We start from the raw sequence: 22,243 nt of genomic DNA, 5'->3' as shown, positions 1-22,243 counted from the left end.
ATGAAAACACATGCCTAATAATAACTTTATTAATTAATAAAGACATAATCTTTGATATTCAGTCAGAACAGGCAACACCAAAGTATAAGTGATGTAATGACCTTTTAACAACTAAACATGCTTCATGACCCCTAAGGTGATAAAAAACTATAACAGATTATGACTGATGATAATGATTCCAAACAGGTTATGCTGCCATCTCTCCTCCCCCGTGACTCTCATTAGGAGCCTCAGTGGGCCATTCACTGTACAAAAGCACACATGTCTTGGTGCATTATGCTAATTCACTTCCTAACAAACTTGACATTCCATTGTTCTAACAGCTCATGGCTTCCGGAACACTGGGGGATGAGGAAATGTTATGACATATTACTGCCACTGGGAGGCACTAGAGACCTGGAAATATACTGTAGTAGGCTGCCTGTATTGGTAAAGGCTACTGTATTTTTTCTGTTTGTTTTTATTTAGCCAGGCAAGTCAGTTAAAATCAAATTATTATTTACAATGACGACCTACCCCGGGCGATGATGGGTGCCGCCCTATGGGACTCCCAATCACAGCCGAATGGGATGAAGCCTGGATTTGTGCAGTGAAGCCTCTTGTACTGAGATGCAGTGCCTTGGACCGCTGCATCCCCTCAGGAGCCAAATTAAAACTTAGTCAAATCAAACGTGAATAGGGTCTTGAAATATTGTCTTCAAATTCGTTTTTTTTTAAAGAGACACAAAGTTTTACTCAAAGGTTTACTCTATTATCACTGTCAATGAGATATTATACTATTTAATTGAAACGATAGCACCGTAAATACGTCGTCCATTTTTTTTAAAGAATATGTCTGACTTTTTCCCTAATTTGTCATGCTATATGAAAATACCCTGTTAAACCCTTCTGATTTAATAAGTTATAGATAAATTAGCAACTAAATGCAACAGGGCAAATTTGCAGATCAAAATGATAGTCTATCATACATGTACATTATTTGTACTGTACACACACACACACTCACACTCACACACTCACACTCACACACTCACACACACACACCAAACTCAACACAGAGTTTGTGTCCCAAATGGCACCCTATTTCCTATATAGTGCACTACTTTTGACCAGAGCCTGCACAAAAGTAATACACTATATAGGGAATAGGGTGCCATTTTAAACACAACCACACAATTACAAACAACCAGTGTCTTCACTCAGAGTAAACCTAGGTCTCTTCGTCATCGCTGTGATGTTGTGCTTGTTTCTCCTCCGTCAGGCGGCTCTCATCAATGTTCTCCAGTGAGTCGGCTCTCTGTAGTACAAGGTCAGACACGTTAATACACGGTAAGGTGTTCTGCTCCGGATAAATCCAGGGCTTCAGGTTAGGGTTGTGCTTCCTCTTCCACTCTGGATACTTCTGACAGGCCTTGTAGATCTTCTTCATGGCCTAGGGGGAAGGAGCAGAAATATTCAGATTCTAAATGAATATGTTAATTAAGAGCCTACTAGATAAGCCATGCAGACATGTTTTGAGGGGTTTTATAAGTAAGCAATAAACTGTAAATTATGTGTTTATAAATAGTTGTTAAATGTGTAATAATGAGTTATAACACCACGGTATTACTTTTAATGGTGTCCATGATTAGTGATTTTAGAATCAAAACAGTCAAAATATCTTTGGGAAATGCATGTACTTCCTGAAACCAATAGATGGAGGCAGAGATATACAATCATTTCTCTCTTTCCCAAACCAGAGATGGATAATATAGACTACCCCATGGGATTTGTTAGGAACAATCTCTCTAGTTCTCGCTTAAAACAGACTTTATTTTATTAGGATCTCTTTTCGTCCTCATTTCAACTAATCTTCTTTAAACATTTAAATCCAATGTATTAAAACGACCACATTTTCACATATAAACCCACCGTTACAAACAGCCATAATACACTGACAGATGGACCAGATTGATTATCAGATGGTCCAGATTGATAATATTACCTTTGGTGCTACGAACTGAGAAGCTCTATTCACCACCCACTTGGGAAGCGAACCTGCAGTCCAAAGAAAAAACATGAAGGTACAACACCAATACAATACTCCTCAAGTATTTCTAGTAGGCAGGCCTATGATAGCAAACACAATACTAGCAAAAATGTGTTTTTCACTCCTTACAAAAACACACTGCTTCCTGTTGATATAGTTCATACAGGACCTATGGTTTACAGTAAGGACAGTATACAGTAGATTTAGTTCCTACAGGACCCCTGGTTTAAAGTCAGGACAGTAGACAGTAGATATAGTTCCTATAGGACTCCTGGTTTACAGTACGGACAGTATACAGTAGATTTAGTTTCTGCAGGACCCCTGGTTTACAGTAAGGACAGTAGACAGTAGATATAGTTCCTATAGGACCCCTGGTTTACAGTAAGGACAGTAGACAGTAGATATAGTTCCTATAGGACTCCTGGTTTACAGTAAGGACAGTATACAGTAGATATAGTTCCTACAGGACCCCTGGTTTACAGTAAGGACAGTAGACAGTATATATAGTTCCTATAGGACCCCTGGTTTACAGTAAGGACAGTATACAGTAGATTTAGTTCCTGCGGGACCCCTGGTTTACAGTAAGGACAGTATACAGTAGATTTAGTTCCTACAGGACTTATGGTTTACAGTAAGGACAGTAGACAGTAGATATAGTTCCTACAGGACCCCTGGTTTACAGTAAGGACAGTATACAGTAGATTTAGTTCCTACAGGACCCCTGGTTTACAGTAAGGACAGTATACAGTAGATTTAGTTCCTACAGGACCCCTGGTTTACAGTCAGGACAGTAGACAGTAGATATAGTTCCTATAGGACCCCTGGTTTACAGTAAGGACAGTATACAGTAGATTTAGTTCCTGCAGGACCCCTGGTTTACAGTAAGGACAGTATATAGTAGATTTAGTTCCTACAGGACCCCTGGTTTAAAGTCAGGACAGTAGACAGTAGATATAGTTCCTATAGGACTCCTGGTTTACAGTACGGACAGTATACAGTAGATTTAGTTTCTGCAGGACCCCTGGTTTACCGTAAAGACAGTAGACAGTAGATATAGTTCCTACAGGACCCCTGGTTTACAGTAAGGACAGTATACAGTAGATTTAGTTTCTGCAGGACCCATGGTTTACAGTAAAGACAGTAGACAGTAGATATAGTTCCTATAGGACCTATGGTTTACAGTAAGGACAGTATACAGTATATTTAGTTCCTGCAGGACCCCTGGCTTACAGTAAGGACAGTATACAGTAAATATAGTTCCTACAGGACCCCTGGTTTACAGTAAGGACAGTAGACAGTATATATAGTTCCTATAGGACCTATGGTTTACAGTAAGGACAGTATACAGTATATTTAGTTCCTGCAGGACCCCTGGCTTACAGTAAGGACAGTATACAGTTGATATAGTTCCTACAGGACTCCTGGTTTACAATAAGGACAGTAGACAGTAGATATAGTTCCTACAGGACCCCTGGTTTACAGTAAGGACAGTAGACAGTAGATATAGTTCCTACAGGACCTATGGTTTACAGTAAAGACAGTAGACAGTAGATATAGTTCCTATAGGACCTATGGTTTACAGTAAGGACAGTAGACAGTAGATATAGTTCCTACAGGACCTATGGTTTACAGTAAGGACAGTAGACAGTAGATATAGTTCCTATAGGACCTATGGTTTACAGTAAAGGCAGTATACAGTACAGAAGTGTGACGATACCTTTCCAGCTGTTCATAGCTTCTGGGGATTCCATGCCATGAATATGAGCTTTGCAGCAACGCACACACACACACACACACACACACACACACACACACACACACACACACACACACACACACACACACACACACACACACAGCGAGTCTCTTCACACTCAAGGACACACACACACACACAGCGAGTCTCTTCACACTCAAGGACACACACACACACACACACACACACACACACACACACACACACACAGCGAGTCTCTTCACACTCAAGGACACACACACACACACACACACACACACACATCAATGGAACAGAAGGCATTTATTATCAACGGGGTAGCTTGGAGCAGCACAGAAAACAGATGACATCAGCAGATTCAGAAAACATGTCTTCAGCAGCAGTGGTGTTATACTGGTGCAGGGGGCATCAAAGGCTTCCTGATGCTTCACCCTCAAGGACACACACACACACTGAGTATCTTCACACTCAAGGACAGACACACACACACACTCACTGAGTCTCTTCACCCTCAAGGACACACACACACACACTCACTGAGTCTCTTCTCCCTCAAGGACACACACACAAACACTGAGTATCTTCACACTCAAGGACACACACACACACACACACTGAGTATCTTCACACTCAAGGACACACACACACTGAGTCTCTTCACACTCAAGGACAGACATTTGGCTGGAGTTAAGCTGTATTATAAACTAGGTCCAATGATGAAAAGTGTTGTTAAATTACAATGGAGCACACAGAGTCCTTTCAGACAATGTGTTGATCTGCTGCCCCCTGACATTGTGTTTACAAAAGGTGCAAGAGAAGACATACTGTATACTATAGTGAAACAGTCTCTCCTCACTTTAATCAGATGCAATGTGAGATCAGATGCAAGCTTTCTGTCAGCAATGGCCTTCTTTAGAGCACGGTCATTAAAAGCACCTTAAATATCTTTGATAGGAAGGATATGCCACAGGTCATATCATCGGCCTAATAGATTATTATTATTTTTTAAGTTACTTATGAAACATAATCTTGTTGCGTTTGATCTTTGCCTGATTCCTTCCTAAGACCTGTGTCTGTGTACACAGAGGTATTTCAACAGGACTCTCTCAGTGTGGAGTGAAGCCAGGGGAGTTTGAGCTAATAGGACTGGTGTTACGTACACAAACAGACAGAGCAGTTTTCTCATAGCACCCTATGACAGCGATGCACTGTATCCAGATCCGGTGTTGACCAGCATAGAGCTGCTGTCACGTCCTGACCCTTGTAAGATGTTATTTTCTATAGTAGAGTAGGTCAGGGCGTGACAGGGGGCGTTTTGTGTGGTTTTCTATGTTTTCTATTTCTATGTTTAAGTTCTAGTTTTTCTATTTCTATGTTTTTTTGGGGGGGGTTGATCTTCAATTGGAGGCAGCTGGTCCTCGTTGCCTCTAATTGGAGATCATATTTAAGTAGGGTTTTTTTCACACCTGTGTTTGTGGGCAGTTATTTTCTGTTTAGTCTCTGTACATGACAGAACTGTATTCTGATCGTTTGCCGTTTGTTATTTTGTCTTTAGTGTTTTTGAGTTAATAAATATCATAATGAGCACTATACACGCTGCCCTTTGGTCCCCTCTATACGACAGCTGTACTGTAAACACCAAAACATGATGTTATGTAAATCATTTAGATGTACAGTACTGTATATAACCAGTTAAAAGGCTTACCTTTGGGATCGACCTGCGTTAGGTAATAGAGAGTGGAGGAGTTTGCTCCGTTGGACTGAATCAAGTAGCCTGTCAGCAGAGACACCGCTCTCACACAGTCCTTTCTGGGTGGATATTGCTGGAATAAGACCAATCAAATGACTAATCAAATGAAAGTATTATTCATACATGGATTACCATAACACATGAAAGCAGTCAGCTGTTCACATTATGTTTAGACTTCTTCTGTTTAACAAACCAGATTTCTTCTGTTCTGAGTCACAACAGAGTCATTTAGAGATGTTCACCTGACTTCTACAGTGACTGGGCCTCTGGCAGAACTTTCTCACTGACTCTGCCAAACAGCACTAATGGAATCTATCTATTGTACAAAATTCACTAGACGACATGTACAACTTTAGATAAGTCAAATCATCTTTGTAATCCTACTTGTATGAAAAAGAGGTCCAGCCACTCGTCCATTGTGACGTTGTTTTTATGTAACTAGGCAAGTCAGTTAAGAACAAATTCTTATTTGCGATGACGACCCTACCACCGGTGCTCCTCCTAATCAAGGCCGGATGTGATACAGCCTGGATTCAAACCAGGGACTGCAGTGACACCTCTTGCACTGAGATGCAGTGCCTTAGACCTCTGCGCCGCTCGGGAGCCCCACGGTTGATAATATTCAGAGCAAAGCAACACCGTGTGTAGATAAAGGTACATACCGGGTGTTTGACAGAGTAGTTGATGATCAGGTAGTCGTTGCCCAGAGGAAGCCATGATCTCATGGTGATAAAGTCCCTGTTCTTCAGGGGGCTCGGGCACTTCCCTACAAACACAATGACAACATGACTTCAGTGGAAGATGTTTCATGAGTCCAAATGTCCACATACAGTAGCATTCTATTGTCTAGTTCTCTAGAGTTCTCAATGATTCTCAGTGACAAACTGCCTCACAACCCAGTCTATACAGTCTATTTCTATGCCTGATTAGATTGCTGTACCTTTCATCTGCAACATGTGGTTACAGCAGGCCTAATCATAAAAACACATTTCACTTTGAGAAACATGGTTCAGTCTACTACATCTGTTGCATACTGACTCATACTGACTGGTGTTCACGTTCGGCAGTTCAGAATCCTCTTTCTCCTCCTCCTCCCCCTCCTCCTCTTCCTCCTCCTCCTCCTCTTTCTCCTCCTCTTTCTCCTCCTCCCCCTCAATCTCCTCCTACTCCCCCTCTTTCTCCTCCCCCTCATTCTCTTTCTCCTCCCACTCCCCCTCCTCCTCTTTCTCCTCCTCCTCCTATTCCTCCTCTTCTTCCTCCTCCTCCTCCTCCCCCTCCTCTTCCTCCTCCTCCTCCCCTCCTCCTCCCCTTCCTCTCTTCCTCCTCCCCCTCCTCCTCTTTCTCCTCTTTCTCCTCCCCCTCCTCCTCTTTCAGCTCTTCCTCATATTCCCCCTCCTCCTCCTCCTCCCCATCCTCCCCTCCCCATCCTACATCTGACAATAACTCTCAGGAGTAAAATCCTATTTCTGAAACTAACTCTCAGGAGTAATATCCTGTCTGAAACTAACTCTCAGGAGTAATATCCTGTCTGAAAATAACTCTCAGGAGTAATATCCTATTTCTGACACTAACTCACAGGAGTAATATCCTACGTCTGCGTTGACAGTAAGTCTGCCGATATCATGGGTGTCGATCATGTTGCTGTCCCAGTTCTTCCGGTAGCTGGTGTCATGAAGGACGTCGTAAAGGGTCTCAGCAGTCACGTCCTTACACACTATCCTCATCTGAAACAATAAGTTAAACAACACATTATATTAAAAAATGTATTGATAGATATATCTGTGTAATAACCTTAAACCTTGTTACCACGTTATTACATAGTAATTTCTATGCCACTACTGTTCTGCTACTGCTAATTACTGTGTAATTACATAGGACTAGGTTAGCTATGAATAACAAGGTAAAACAGAGATTGATTCGACTTGCCTGAACTGGGTCCTCTGAAGCTGTAACTGTCTTTAGTATCGACGAAGTTTAGAACGATGTAGTAGTGCATGCCATAAAAATAGATCTGACACAAAAACCTGCTACAGACTTGATTCCAGAAGGATTTATGTTACAGTTAACACTGTTGGAATGTTCCCAATAGATCAGTCTGTGTTTTACAGTAAAGATTACACTGTGCAGAAAACCTTCATCAACTAGATTTCAAAAGATCTCCAGGTGGGAATACAGTACATTACACCACCATAACAACAACATTTGAAGTTGAGGAAGTTGAATATATTCTATTACTGTAATTCCTGTGTGACCACATGGAACCAACGGAATAAACCAGGACCTAACTACATTCATTTACCATAGGATATATATTAGTTGAATTAAAAATAAACTATAGGAAGTGTTGCCTTGGAGATATTACATAAGATTACATCCATCCTAATGCTCTCTGTTGACATTACATCCATCCTAATGCTCTCTGTTTGCATTGCATCCATCCTAATGCTCCCTGTTTACATTACATCCATCCTAATGCTCCCTGTTTACATTACATCTATCCTAATGCTCATTATACAGTATAATGTACATCATATTAAACTCTATACAGTATAGTGTACATCATATTAAACTCTATACAGTATAGTGTACATCATATTAAACCCTATACAGTATAGTGTACATCATATTAAACTCTATACAGTATAGTGTACATCATATTAAACTCTATACAGTATAGTGTACATCATGTTAAACTCTATACAGTATAGTGTACATCATATTAAACTCTATACAGTATAGTGTACATCATATTAAACCCTATACAGTAAAGTGTACATCATATTAAACTATATACAGTATAGTGTACATCATGTTAAACTGTTTACAGTAGGCCTAGCTACAAGCCAAGCACAGTGTATTATATTACAACGTAAACAAGCAAACAAGTGGATTTCCCCCATATCTCTGACGCATCACTGAGTGACTGATATATATACAGTTCTGCCTGCGCCACAGCAGCAGAGTGGGATGGGAGCGTGGGATAGCTGGGGGTCTTCAAGCCTTTCCTTGTGTTTGGGTTTGAGTGTTTTTATGTCCAAGACAAATGTATATATACAGTTGAAGTGGGAATTTTCCATACACTTAGGTTGGAGTCATTAAAACTCGTTTTTCAACCACTCCACAAATTTCTTGTTAACAAACTATAGTTTTGGCAAGTTAGTTAGGACATCTACTTTGTGCATGACACAAGTAATTTTTCCAACAATTGTTTACAGACATATTATTTCACGTATAATTCACTTTATCACAATTCCAGTGGGTCAGAAGTTTACATACACTAAGTTGACTGTGCCTTTAAACAGCTTGGAAAATTCCAGAAAATAATGTCATGGCTTTAGAAGCTTCTGATAGTGTCACGCCCTGACCTTAGAGATCCTTTTTATTCTCTATTTTGGTTAGGTCAGGGTGTGATTAGGGTGGGTACTCTTGTCTTTGTATTTCTATGTTGGCCTGATATGGTTCCCAATCAGAGGCAGCTGAATCTCGTTGTCTCTGATTGGGGATCATATTTAGGCAGCCTTTTCCCACCTGTTGTTTGTGGGATCTTATTTTGAGTCAGTGCATGTAGCAGCTCTGTCGTCATGGTTTGTTGGTTGTTTCTTTTTTTTTGTTGGTTGTAAAGTTTCACTAAAATAAAATGTGGAACTCAGAGCACGCTACGCATTGGTCCTTCTCTACACACAATCATGACAGAAGATCCCACCACCAACGGACCAAGCAGCGTGCCCAGGAGGAGCAGGGATCCTGGGCCTGGGAGGAAAGCCAGGAGTGGAGGACATCCTGGACTTGTGAGGAAATAATTGCAGGAGACAAAAGCCTGCCATGGAAACAGGCGGAAGCAGCGAAGGAGGAACGACGACGACGCCAGGGTGCGCGGCCAGGACGCAAGCCCAAAAGACAGCCCAAATATTTTGGGGGGGAGGGACACACAGAGTGGTCGGCGGAGCCGAGGGGTGAACCAGAGCCAGTCGGGGAGTCGAGTGAGGAACTCGACAAAAGATTCCGGAGAGAGGTGTTGGCGTTGAGAGCGCTGCAGAGCGGGCGTGCTGAGGAGCGTGACACCAGTCCGGTGTCATATGCACCAGTTTTACACATCTGGCCTCCAGTGCGCCTCCCCAGTCCGGTACGTCCTGTGTCTCCCCCACGCACTCGCCCTGAGGTGTGTGTCACCGTTTCGGTACAATGTGTGCCGGTTCTACACACCGTGTCTCCAGTGCGCCTCCACAGCCCAGTGCGTCCTGTGCCAGCCCCCCGCACTTGCCGTGCGATTGTGGTCATCTGTCCAGGACGTGTTGTGCCAGCTCTACGCTCCAGACCTCCAGTGTGCCTCTACGGTCCAGTACATACTGCACCGGCTCTACGCTCCAGACCTCCGGTGCGCCTCCACAGTCTAGTACGTCCTGTGCCTCCTCCCTGCACTCGCCCTGAAGTGCGTGTCACTAGTCCGGTGCCACCTGTACCGGCCCCACGCATCAGGCCTCCAGTGCGCCTCCCCAGTCCAGTACGTCCTGTGCCTCCTCCTCACACTCGCCCTGAAGTGCGTGTCACCAGTCTGGTGCCACCTGTTCTAGCTCCACGCACCAAGCCTCCAGTGCGCCTTCATAGTCCAGAGCATCCGGCGACAGTTCCCAGTGCAGAGCTTCCGGCGACAGTTCCCAGTCCAGAGCTTCCGCCGACGGTCCACGGTCCGGAACCTCCTGAGACGGCCCACGGTCCGGAACCTCCTGAGACGGCCCACGGTCCGGAACCTCCTGAGACGGCCCACGATCCGGAACCTCCTGAGACGGCCCACGGTTCAGAGCCTCTAGTGACGATCCACCGCCCGGAGCCTCTAGTGACGATCCATGGCACGGAGCCTCCAGGAATGATCCAGGGCCCGGAGCCTCCAGTGATGATCCAGGGCCCGGAGCCTCCAGAGACGATCCAAGGTCCGGAGCCTCCAGCAACGGTTCCCAGTCCAGAGCCTTCAGCGAGGGCTCCCAGTCCGGAGTCCCCGGGGGTGATCCACAGTCCAGTTCCTCCGGCGACGATTCACGGTCCAGAGCCTCCGGCGACGATTAGGGAGCCTTTTCTCACCTGTTGTTTGTGGGATCTTATTTTGAGTCAGTGCATGTAGCACCTCTGTCGTCACGGTTTGTTGGTTGTAAAGTTTCACTAAAATAAAATGTGGAACTCAGAGCACGCTGCGCCTTGGTCCTGCTCTACACACAATCATGACAGATAGGCTAATTGACATCATTTGGGTCAATTGAAGGTGTTCTTGTGGATGTATTTCAAGGCCTACCTTCAAACTCAAGTGCCTCTTTGCTTGACATCATGGGAAAATCAAAAGAAATCAGCCAAGACCTCAGAAAGCAAACCAGACGGCATAATTTCTTGTTTTATTAATTTACGGATAGCCAGGGTCACGCTCCTACACTCAGATGAATGAAGCATGTGTTTAATGAGTCCGCCAGATCAGAAGCATTAGGGATGACCAGGGATGTTCTCTTGATAACTGTGTGAATTAGAAAAAAAATCTGTCCTGCTAAGCATTCCAAAAGTAACGAATACCTTTGGGTGTCAGGGAAAATGTATGGAGTAAAAAGTACATAATTTTCTTTAGGAATGTAGTGACGTAAAAGTTGTAAAACATATAAATAGTAAAATACAGATACCCTAAAAACTAATTGGAAGTATTTGTACTTAAGTACTTTACACCACATGCCACACCAATGTGTTGGAGGAAACACCCTACAGCTGGTGACCGAAGTCAGCGTGCATGCATCCTACCTGCCACTAGGAGTAGCTAGAGCGCGATGGGACAAGGACATCCCGGCCGGCCGGCCAAACCCTCCCCTTACCCGGACGACGCTGGGCCAAACCCTCCCCTAACCCGGACGACGCTGGGCCAAACCCTCCCCTAACCCGGACGATGCTCGACCAAACCCTCCCCTTACCCGGACGACGCTGGGCCAAACCCTCCCCTAACCCGGACGATGCTGGACCAATTGTGCACCGCCTCATGGTTCTCCCAGTCGCGGCCGACTGCGACACAGCCTGGGATCGAACCCGGGTCTGTAGTGACGCCTCAGACCGCTGCACCACTCGGGAGGCCAGACATGGAATTGTTGTGCAATTTAAATATTTAAATATGAAACTATTTGTGAAAAGATTAAATGTAATTTAGCTTCTTAATGAGAGAACGGTTTATCGTAGAGTAAACTATGCTCAACTCAGTGGCCCTGCCCATGTATATTTTCTTCTCTTATTTGATCAGATCTTTTCTAATAATGGTGGCCCCTAGCCTTTCCTTGTGTTTGGGAGAGGAAGGAAGGACTTAGAGAGAGGAGCCAGTGGTCAGAAGTTTAGTGTTTGTATATAACCATGAGGCTGCAACAGGAGTTTCCCATAACATTTCGTATGGATTATAAGCATTATAAGCGCATTTCTAACACCTTATTAGCTGTGCATAATGCATTATAATGTACAACTTAGTTTACTTTCCTGGTGCTCTTCATAGCTGAAGTAAATATGTTTATTTTGTCTCTTCTGTGATCAATGAGCTTGATTCTATGAAACTCATCTTCAGTGGGGACCACTGGTTATTTGGCTGATCAAACGGCTCATCAAATGTTGGACTCTTTGTGAGTAAATAATTAAGAAAAGACAGGATTCAAGATTCAAGTGGAAACAACAGGACAAAGAGTGGATTCATTCAATTCAATTTGACCCATTATCATAGAGGTGTAAAGTACAGGATAGGAAAACTGTAAAGAGGGGTTAGGTAGGCCAAGACCGGAATAAGGATTCCACTTCCTTCCATTCTAAATCTTACAGGATGCCTTTAGTTAATCAGTGTGCAGGGACTACAGTGCTGTATAGCATGCCAGGTGTGACACAATCAGATATTGTGTGTCGGATCAACGTAGCAAACGGCTCCACGTAACTCAATCAGTAGATCGCTTAGGTTGAGTTAATAATTCACCATCACATCCCCCTGTCCAACCCCTGTCTGGGCCTGGCTTCTAACAGAAGGCCTAGTCGCTCCTCATTTCCACTGCCTGGGTTGCCTCCTTAGGTTAGGTTATGTCCCTCTGAATGGAATGTCGTCAATACCTAACTCTATGTTCTATTATTCAGGAGCCAAGAAGTGCATCACTGCCCCGGAAATATTCATGTACTATAAAGAGAGATCAATCTAGACATCATCTCTTGTTTTGTTGATGTTTGTTCCGGGCGTCAACATTTGTTTTCTCATTCATCCTTCTAAACAATTCATCATTCATACCCTGTTTCTTTTGTCTTGCCTCTTTATCTGGGTTCCAGACGGGATCAGCTGGAGTTCCTTCAGTAAGAGCTGTTACCCTCTTGGCCTGGCAGCAGGGGGAATAGGGTTTCCTCGTTACTAGCTGCTAGCCATTACGAAAGTTTTCCACTCTTCATTTTTCAGGACCTCTCCTGGGTGGACGTCACATCAGAGACCCAGCCTGCCTTAGCTTTCTGACAGACAGAAACTGTCTGATGACCTAGTCTTACCCTAGGACTACAGTATAGCTACAGAGGTATGGTCAGATGATTGAGTCTTACCTACTGTAGGACTACTATATAATATAGAAGTATACAATACATATTGCGTAATATCGTCTAGTGTGTTGAGAGTTCTGTTTCTGAATGAATTATTTGGACCCTACTTGGTTACAGTATGCATCTACATTAGGTCAACATAGGCTATACGGCTATACTGCTATGCTACTATACTACAATACCACTACACTACTATTCCACTATACTACTATGCTGCTAAACCAATATACAACTATACCACTATACCAGTATACTACTATACTCCTATAGTAATATACAACTACACTACTAATAAACGGCTATACTCATATACTACTAGGCTACTATGCTACCATACCAATATACTAATATACTGATATGCTACTATACCACTATACTAGTATACCAATATAATGCTACACTGATATACTACTATGCCACTATGCTACAATACTACTATACTACCATACTAATATACTGCAATGCTACTATACTGCTATACCAATATACTACTATGGTACTATACTACTATACTGCTATATTGATATACCGCTATACTGCTATACTGCTATCCTGCTATGCTACTATACTACTATGCTACAATACTACTATATTGCTTCACTAATATACTATTATACGACTATGCAACCATGTTACTATGCTACTATACTAGTATACTAATATACTGCTATACTATGGCACAAATACACCACTATACTACTATACTAATATACAACAGTACTGCTATACTACTATGCTACTACACTGCTATGGTGGTATACTGCTATACTACTATACTGCTCTGTCAATATACTGCTATACTAACATACTGCTATGTCAATATACTGCTATACTACTATACTGTTATACTGCTATACTACAATGATAATATACTAATATACTACTATACCGCTATACTACTATCCCACTACACTACTATACTGCCACACTACTATACTACTATATTAATATACTGCTAAACTACTATAACACTATACTCATATATTACTACACTGCAATACTACTATACTACTATACTATGATACTAATATACTGCTATGCCAATATACTACTACACTTCTATACTACTATGCTACCATGCTATTATACTGCTATACTACTATACTACAATACTACTGCTACATTAATATACCTCTATACTAGTATACTACTACATTACAATACTGCTATACTGGTATATTGCTATACAACTATACCGCTATATTAGTATACCACTATACTACACACATATACTACTATACTACAATAATACTATACTAATATACTACTACACCGCTATACTGCTATCCTACTATACTGATATACTGCTATATTAAAATACTGCTATACTACCATAATACTACACTAACATACTGCTATACTTCTATCCTGCTATACTACTGTACTAATATACTGCTATGCAAATGCACTACGACACTCCTATACTATTATACCGCTATACTACTATACTACTATACTGGTGTACCAGTAGATCCCGTGTGGCTCAGTTGGTAGAGCATGGTGTTTGCAACGCCAGGGCTGTGGGTTCGATTCCCATGGGGGACCAGTACGGAGAAAGAAATGTATGAAATGTATGCATTCACTACTGTAAGTCGCTCTGGATAAGAGCGTCTGCTAAATGACTAAAATGTAAATGTACCAATATACTACTATGCTGCTATGCTACTATACTACCATGCTACTATACTAATATGCTTCTATACCACTATACTGGTCTACTGATATACTACTATGCTGCAAAATTAATATACCACTATACTAATGTATTGCTATACTACTATCCTAATATACTACTATCCTACTGCTATGTTGGTATACTGCTATAATAATATACTGCTATACTACCATACTACAATACTGCAATAATATACTGCTATACTACCATCCTGCTATGCGACTATACTACCATACTGCTATTCTGCAATATTAATATACTGCTACACTACTATAATACTATACTATACTAGTATACTACTATACTATTATCCTACTATACTGCTATGCCAATATACTACTATGGTCCTGTACTGCTACACTACTATACCACTATGTTAATGTACTGCCATACTAATATACTAATATACTAATATACTGCTATACTAGTATACTACTATGCTGCTATGATGGTATACTGCTATACCACTATACTGCTATATCAATGTTCTGCTATACTACTATACTACTATATTGCTATATTAGTATACTGCTATACTACTGCACTGTTATACTACAATACTACAATAATACTATACTAACATACTACTATGCCGCTATACTACTATACTACTATTCTGCTATATTGACATATTGCTATACTAGTTTAATACTATACCAATATACTACTATACTGCTATACTACTATTCTGCTATGCTACTATACCACTATGCCAATAGAATACTATACTCCTATACTACAACTGTACTATGCTTCTATACTACCATGTTGATGTACTAATATACCGCTATACTTCTATACTACTATGCTGCTATACTACTATATTAATATCCCAATATACAAATAAACTACTATGCTGCTATTTTACTATACTACTACACATATATACTACTATACTGCTATACCACCATACTACTATACTGTTGTACCACTATACTACTAGACTGCTATACTAATATAGTACAGCACAGCTATACTGCTACTACTATGCTAAATTACTGCTATATTGATATACTGCTATACTACTATACCGGTCTATTGATATACTGCTATATTAATATACTGCTATACTACTATACTGGTCTATTGATATACTGCTATACTACTATACTGCTACACTGCTATTTTAACATACTACTATACCACTATATTAATATACTGCTATACTACTATATTACTACTATACTGCTGTGCTACTATACTACCATACTAATATATTGCTATACTGCTATGCTATTATACCACTATACTACTGTACTACTATACTGCTATGCCACTATACTAATATACTGATATACTACTATACTGATATACTACTATATTGATATACTACTATACTACAGTGCTGCTATACCACTATACTAATATACTTCTATATCAATATACTGCTATACTACTATATTGTTATGCAACTATACTACTATACTACCATACTAATATACTAATATGTTGCTATTCTACTATACTGCTGTACTACTATGCTAATATACTACTATACTACTTTGCTACTATACCAATATACTGCTACACTGCTACACTGCTATATTACTATACTAATATACTACTATACTACTACACTGCTATACTGCTATGGTACTATACTACTATACTACTATACTACAATGCTGCTATACTGCTATATTGGTATGCTGCTAGGCTACTATACCACTATACTGCTGTATTAGTATATTGCTATACTACTATGCTGTTATACTGTAATGGTACTATACTAATATACTACTATACTGCTATGCTACTATCCTGCTATACTACTATACTGTTATACTGCTATGCTACTATACTGCTCTGCTACTATACTGCTATGCTGCTAAACTGCTATCCTGCTATGCTACTTTACTACTATACTGCTATACTAAAATACTGCTATACTACTATACTGTTATACTGTTATGCTACTATACTGATCTGCTACTATACTGCTCTGCTGCTATACTGCTATGCTACTTTACTACTATACTGCTATACTGCTATACTGTAGGGCAGAATTGGGATCCACCTGAATTCCTATCCAATGGTGCAATAACAAACCTTCCATGAAATGTGAATGAATCCTCTAGAACTGATGAGTATTTTAGGACATGAGTACAGAATTAGACAAAAAGGTGCTATCTAGAACCTAAAAAGGGTTATTGGCTGTCACCATAGAGAACCCTTTGAAGAACCCTATTTGGTTCCAGGTAGAACCCTTTGGGGTTCCATGTGAGGCCCTTTCCACAGAGGGTTCCATATGGAACCAACAGGGTTCTACCTGGAACTGAAAAACGATTCTACAAGGAACCAAAAAGGGTTCTCCTTTGGGGACAACCGAAGAACCTTTCTGGAACCATTTTTTTCTCAGAGTGTAGGCAATGCTTTCGGAAACCGCAACATTCTTGGTACATTGTACTGCATAATGTTGCTGTCCTAAATGATCATAAATGAGAGGAAGCTCTCCTTTTAATAAATAAGCTCTCTCTCTCTGATAAGCTCTCTCTCTCTCTCTCTCTCTCTCTCTCTCTCTCTCTCATCATCATCATCATCATCATCATTATTATCATGTCAGCCCTATTCACTAGACATGAAGCTCTGAGACTGAATAAACTACTCTCGTATCAACAAGCATTTGCTGCAAGATGAGAAGATGAGAAACCTCAGCAGTTATTTATCTAGTGAGTGTTACAGTATAGGAGAGAGTGTATTAGAGCTGACACAGCAGTATGGGTAATAGAATGCTCGAGGGATCTCTAAGGGGGAGGACAGAAGAGAAACACAGCAGTATGGGTAATAGAATGCCCCAGGGGTCTCTAAGGGGGAGGACAGAAGAGAAACACAGCAGTATGGGTAATAGAATGCTCCAGGGGAGGACAGAAGAGAAACACAGTAGTATGGGTAATAGAATGCCCCAGGGGTCTCTAAGGGGGAGGACAGAAGAGAAACACAGCAGTATGGGTAATAGAACGCTCCAGGGGTCTCTAAGGGGGAGGACAGAAGAGAAACACAGCAGTATGGGTAATAGAATGCTCCAGGGGTCTCTAAGGGGGAGGACAGAAGAGAAACACAGCAGTATGGGTAATAGAATGCTCCAGGGGAGGACAGAAGAGAAACACAGCAGTATGGGTAATAGAACGCTCCAGGGGAGGACAGAAGAGAACCACAGCAGTATGGGTAATAGAATGCTCCAGGGGAGGACTGAAGAGAAACACAGCAGTATGGGTAATAGAATGCTCCAGGGGAGGACAGAAGAGAACCACAGCAGTATGGGTAATAGAATGCTCGAAGGATCTCTACGGGGGAGGACAGAAGAGAAACACAGCAGTATGGGTAATAGAATGCTCCAGGGGAGGACAGAAGAGAACCACAGCAGTATGGGTAATAGAATGCTCGAAGGATCTCTACGGGGGAGGACAGAAGAGAAACACAGCAGTATGGGTAATAGAATGCTCCAGGGGAGGACAGAAGAGAAACACAGCAGTATGGGTAATAGAATGCCCCAGGGGTCTCTAAGGGGGAGGACAGAAGAGAAACACAGCAGTATGAGTAATAGAATGCTCCAGGGGTCTCTAAGGGGGAGGACAGAAGAGAACCACAGCAGTATGGGTAATAGAATGCTCCAGGGGTCTCTAAGGGGGAGGACAGAAGAGAAACACAGCAGTATGGGTAATAGAATGCTCCAGGGGAGGACTGAAGAGAAACACAGCAGTATGGGTAATAGAACGCTCCAGGGGAGGACAGAAGAGAACCACAGCAGTATGGGTAATAGAATGCTCCAGGGGTCTCTAAGGGGGAGGACAGAAGAGAACCCCAGCAGTATGGGAAATAGAATGCTCCAGGGGTCTCTAAGGGGGAGGACAGAAGAGAACCACAGCAGTATGGGTAATAGAATGCTCCAGGGGTCTCTAAGGGGGGAGGAAAGAAGAGAACCACAGCATTATGGGTAATAGAATGCTCCAGGGGTCTCTAAGGGGGAGGACAGAAGAGAAACACAGCAGTATGGGTAATATAATGCTCCAGGGGATGACAGAAGAGAAACACAGCAGTATGGGTAATAGAATGCTCCAGGGGTCTCTAAGGGGGGAGGACAGAAGAGAAACACCGCAGCATGGGTAATAGAATGCCCCAGGGGTCTCTAAGGGGGAGGACAGAAGAGAAACACAGCAGTATGGGTAATAGAATGCTCCAGGGGAGGACAGAAGAGAAACACAGCAGTATGGGTAATAGAATGCCCCAGGGGTCTCTAAGGGGGAGGACAGAAGAGAAACACAGCAGTATGGGTAATAGAATGATCCAGGGGTCTCTAAGGGGGAGGACAGAAGAGAACCACAGCAGTATGGGTAATAGAATGCTCCAGGGGTCTCTAAGGGGGAGGACAGAAGAGAAACACAGCAGTATGGGTAATAGAATGCTCCAGGGGTCTCTAAGGGGGAGGACAGAAGAGAACCACAGCAGTATGGGTAATAGAATGCTCGAGGGATCTCTAAGGGGGAGGACAGAAGAGAAACACAGCAGTATGGGTAATATAATGCTCCAGGGGATGACAGAAGAGAAACACAGCAGTATGGGTAATAGAATGCTCCAGGGGTCTCTAAGGGGGGAGGACAGAAGAGAAACACCGCAGTATGGGTAATATAATGCTCCAGGGGATGACAGAAGAGAAACACAGCAGTATGGGTAATAGAATGCTCCAGGGGTCTCTAAGGGGGAGGACAGAAGAGAAACACAGCAGTATGGGTAATAGAACGCTCCAGGGGAGGACAGAAGAGAAACACAGCAGTATGGGTAATATAATGCTCCAGGGGTCTCTAAGGGGGAGGACAGAAGAGAAACACAGCAGTATGGGTAATAGAATGCTCCAGGTGTCTCTAAGGGGGAGGACAGAAGAGAACCACAGCAGTATGGGTAATAGAATGCTCCAGGGGTCTCTAAGGGGGAGGACAGAAGAGAACCACAGCAGTATGGGTAATAGAATGCTCCAGGGGTCTCTAAGGTGGAGGACAGAAGAGAACCACAGCAGTATGGGTAATAGAATGCTCCAGGGGTCTCTAAGTCTACTGTAGACTATTGAGATGCATCCCAAGTGATGGAGAGACACTGACAGTATTTGTCATTATGTGCCACTAATATGGTTAAGAGACCAGCACACATTATAATAAGTTGTGGTTGACTATGTTAACAGTCACCAGTGTGTTATGAAGCCTAAACCCTGGTGTACTTAGTCACCTATCTAATCAGAACATATTAACTTTGTATGAACAGGGGAATTACTCAATGCCATGTTATTCACAAAGGTAAACCTACATCTCAAGTCGAACTTCTCAAGTCTACTCCAGACACAATATCATGAATACGGCTGTATACAGGATGTATTGATGATCGTATTGATTTTAAAGTTAGGGAAAGTATCATTATGATTCCACACGTTAGATTCAAACCTGTTCAGTTGAAAATAAAATGATACTAATCTTGAGAAGCGCTACAATATTTCGGTTTCTCCTGGAAACCTGACTTCCAGTCTCCTCTCCTCTCCGCAGTGCAGTGCTTTCTCTTTAAGCACAGCACCAGACGTACCAGAATTAATCTGTAGTAGCGACACACTTGCCTTTAGTTTCTGGATAGTTTTACACTCTTCATCCCTGCACCACACCGTCACGTTTCCCTTGTAGTAGCGCGCTGTCCATCCTTCCTGGTTTTCACATTGTTCCTTGAAGGAGGTAAAGTCTGTATCGTCTGGTATCTGAACGGGCATCTTCTTGTACCCTACTTGTGATGTGGTACAAATGTATCAGTAGGAGACAACAGACAGAAAGTGGTAATCTCCTTTTGTATTAGATCTTCCTTTGCCTTTGTTAGCTCCCACTGCAGTGCTGAGTTCGATGGTTATGGTAGATGTCAGCACAAAGTGCTTTCCAGGGGATATTCAGTAACAATTCAAGTCCCAATAACAAGTAGAAACTAATTTGAAGGTAGAGGTAAGACTAATTTTCGAGGACTTTTGTCCGGAGTCCTGTTGATTCTGCCACCGCTACGTCGTCCTAAAGTCCCCTGCCTCTGAAGCTCTCACACCCCATCACTAGTCACTGTGGTGCAGCACGGTAAATAGGTAGAGGCGTCCGGTTACCAAGGTGCCGGTATCAGGTGCGGTAGTCCTAGACAACACAACATGGCCGCGTAGTTAGTCACACTGACAGATGAACAACATGATCAGGTGTCATGTTTATGATGTGTTTGTTTTGGTCTAATTGTCTGCTGGTGAGGGTAGGTGAAAAAACGTAGCCTTTTATCTAGCAACCTGTAATAACGTTTATAATCACTTTATAATCACATTTTTATTAATGTTGCATATTTAAAAACGTCACTCTGTCCACTAATGAGTCACTGTATATAAGGACAACGATGTGGGCTCCTACAGATTAGGCATATTATTTTAGATGTGTTTTAAGGTTTTATTTCAGTTTTGCATTGCCACAACCACTAGTTGCCACCTGAAATAAAATGTAAAAAATATGAACAATGGTTTTGAGAATACATTCTACCACTCATCCACCTGAAGAACAGTCATGATGATGATGACGATGATGATGATGATGATGATGATGATGTGTGACATTTATCTTAGCTTGCTATTCATCCATGATAATAGGACCCAATTCATTGCCTTTCTAACAATGAAACCTGACCACAATTGACTACCTCAATGGTTGATGATATTGAATCCAGGGGACAGACGTTGTCAGTGAAACTATACAGATGGGTTTCCCTTTCAAGGGAAGGCTGTTCAACTTTACCACAGTAATGTGAGGCCACAGGCTTTGTGAGTCTACAGGTAGGCAGGGAGTTGATCCCACCAACACAATTCATTGGAGTTCAGTGGGAGCTTGCAGTAAACATGGCTCAGAGCACTTTTGTGAGCCACTGACCCTTGTCACTTCAAGACATCTGCCCTGGTAACCTGACCCAACTACAAGCACAAAGCTACACCAGTATGATAGCCGATTAATCTAAATGACCATATTCTACTTTAAATGGACAGATTAAACAACCTGTTCTTCTTAACGATGAGTACCCTACAAACTCATCATTAAGCTCGGGACCCTGGGAATGAACCCCGCCCTGTGCAACTTGGTCCTGGACTTCGTGACGGGCCGCCCCAAGGTGGTGAAGGTAGGAAACAACACCTCCACTTCGTTGATCCTCAACACAGGGGCCCAACAAAGGTGTGTGCTCAGCCCCCTCATGTACTCCCTGTTCACCCATGACTGTGTGGCCAAGCATGCCTCCAACTCAATCTTCAAGTTTGCAGACGACACAACAGTAGTAGGCCTGATTACCAACAATGACGAGACATCCTACAGGGAGGAGGTGAGGGCCCTGGGAGAGTAGTGCCAGGAAAATAACTTCTCACTCAACGTCAACAAAAAAAAGGAGCTGATCGTGGACTTCAGGAAACAGCAGAGGGAGCACGCTCCTATCCACATCGACGGGACCGCAGTG

The 22,243-nt window shown here is 42.3% G+C and overlaps 1 protein-coding gene across 1 annotated transcript; it reads right to left on the bottom strand.

The window, feature by feature from the left end:
- Nucleotides 1-1,112: 1,112 nt before the first annotated feature.
- LOC115167123 (START domain-containing protein 10) lies at nucleotides 1,113-20,800 on the bottom strand. Its single transcript, XM_029721235.1, has 6 exons — nucleotides 20,352-20,800; nucleotides 7,091-7,238; nucleotides 6,177-6,280; nucleotides 5,470-5,587; nucleotides 1,985-2,037; nucleotides 1,113-1,432 (listed from the first exon to the last, which is right to left on the bottom strand). Exons 1-6 carry the CDS (start codon nucleotides 20,496-20,498, stop codon nucleotides 1,211-1,213), a joined length of 792 nt encoding a protein of 263 aa, XP_029577095.1. The 5' UTR covers nucleotides 20,499-20,800; the 3' UTR covers nucleotides 1,113-1,210.
- Nucleotides 20,801-22,243: the final 1,443 nt, after the last annotated feature.

The sequence above is a fragment of the Salmo trutta genome, chromosome 3, assembly GCF_901001165.1.
Source record: "Salmo trutta chromosome 3, fSalTru1.1, whole genome shotgun sequence".
NCBI classification, from domain to species: domain Eukaryota; kingdom Metazoa; phylum Chordata; class Actinopteri; order Salmoniformes; family Salmonidae; genus Salmo; species Salmo trutta.
This window is presented reverse-complemented; position numbering and strand designations above follow the sequence as displayed.

Bases quoted from the DNA above. Each gene is read 5' to 3' on its own strand.
- LOC115167123 (XM_029721235.1), bottom strand. From the start codon at position 20,498: ATGCCCGTTCAGATACCAGACGATACAGACTTTACCTCCTTCAAGGAA. The intron at 5,588-6,176 runs GTATGTACCTTT...GTCTTATTCCAG, and splicing joins ACTACTCTGTCAAACACCCG to CAATATCCACCCAGAAAGGA. The intron at 2,038-5,469 runs GTAAGCCTTTTA...TTTGGACTGCAG, and splicing joins AACGCAGGTCGATCCCAAAG to GTTCGCTTCCCAAGTGGGTG.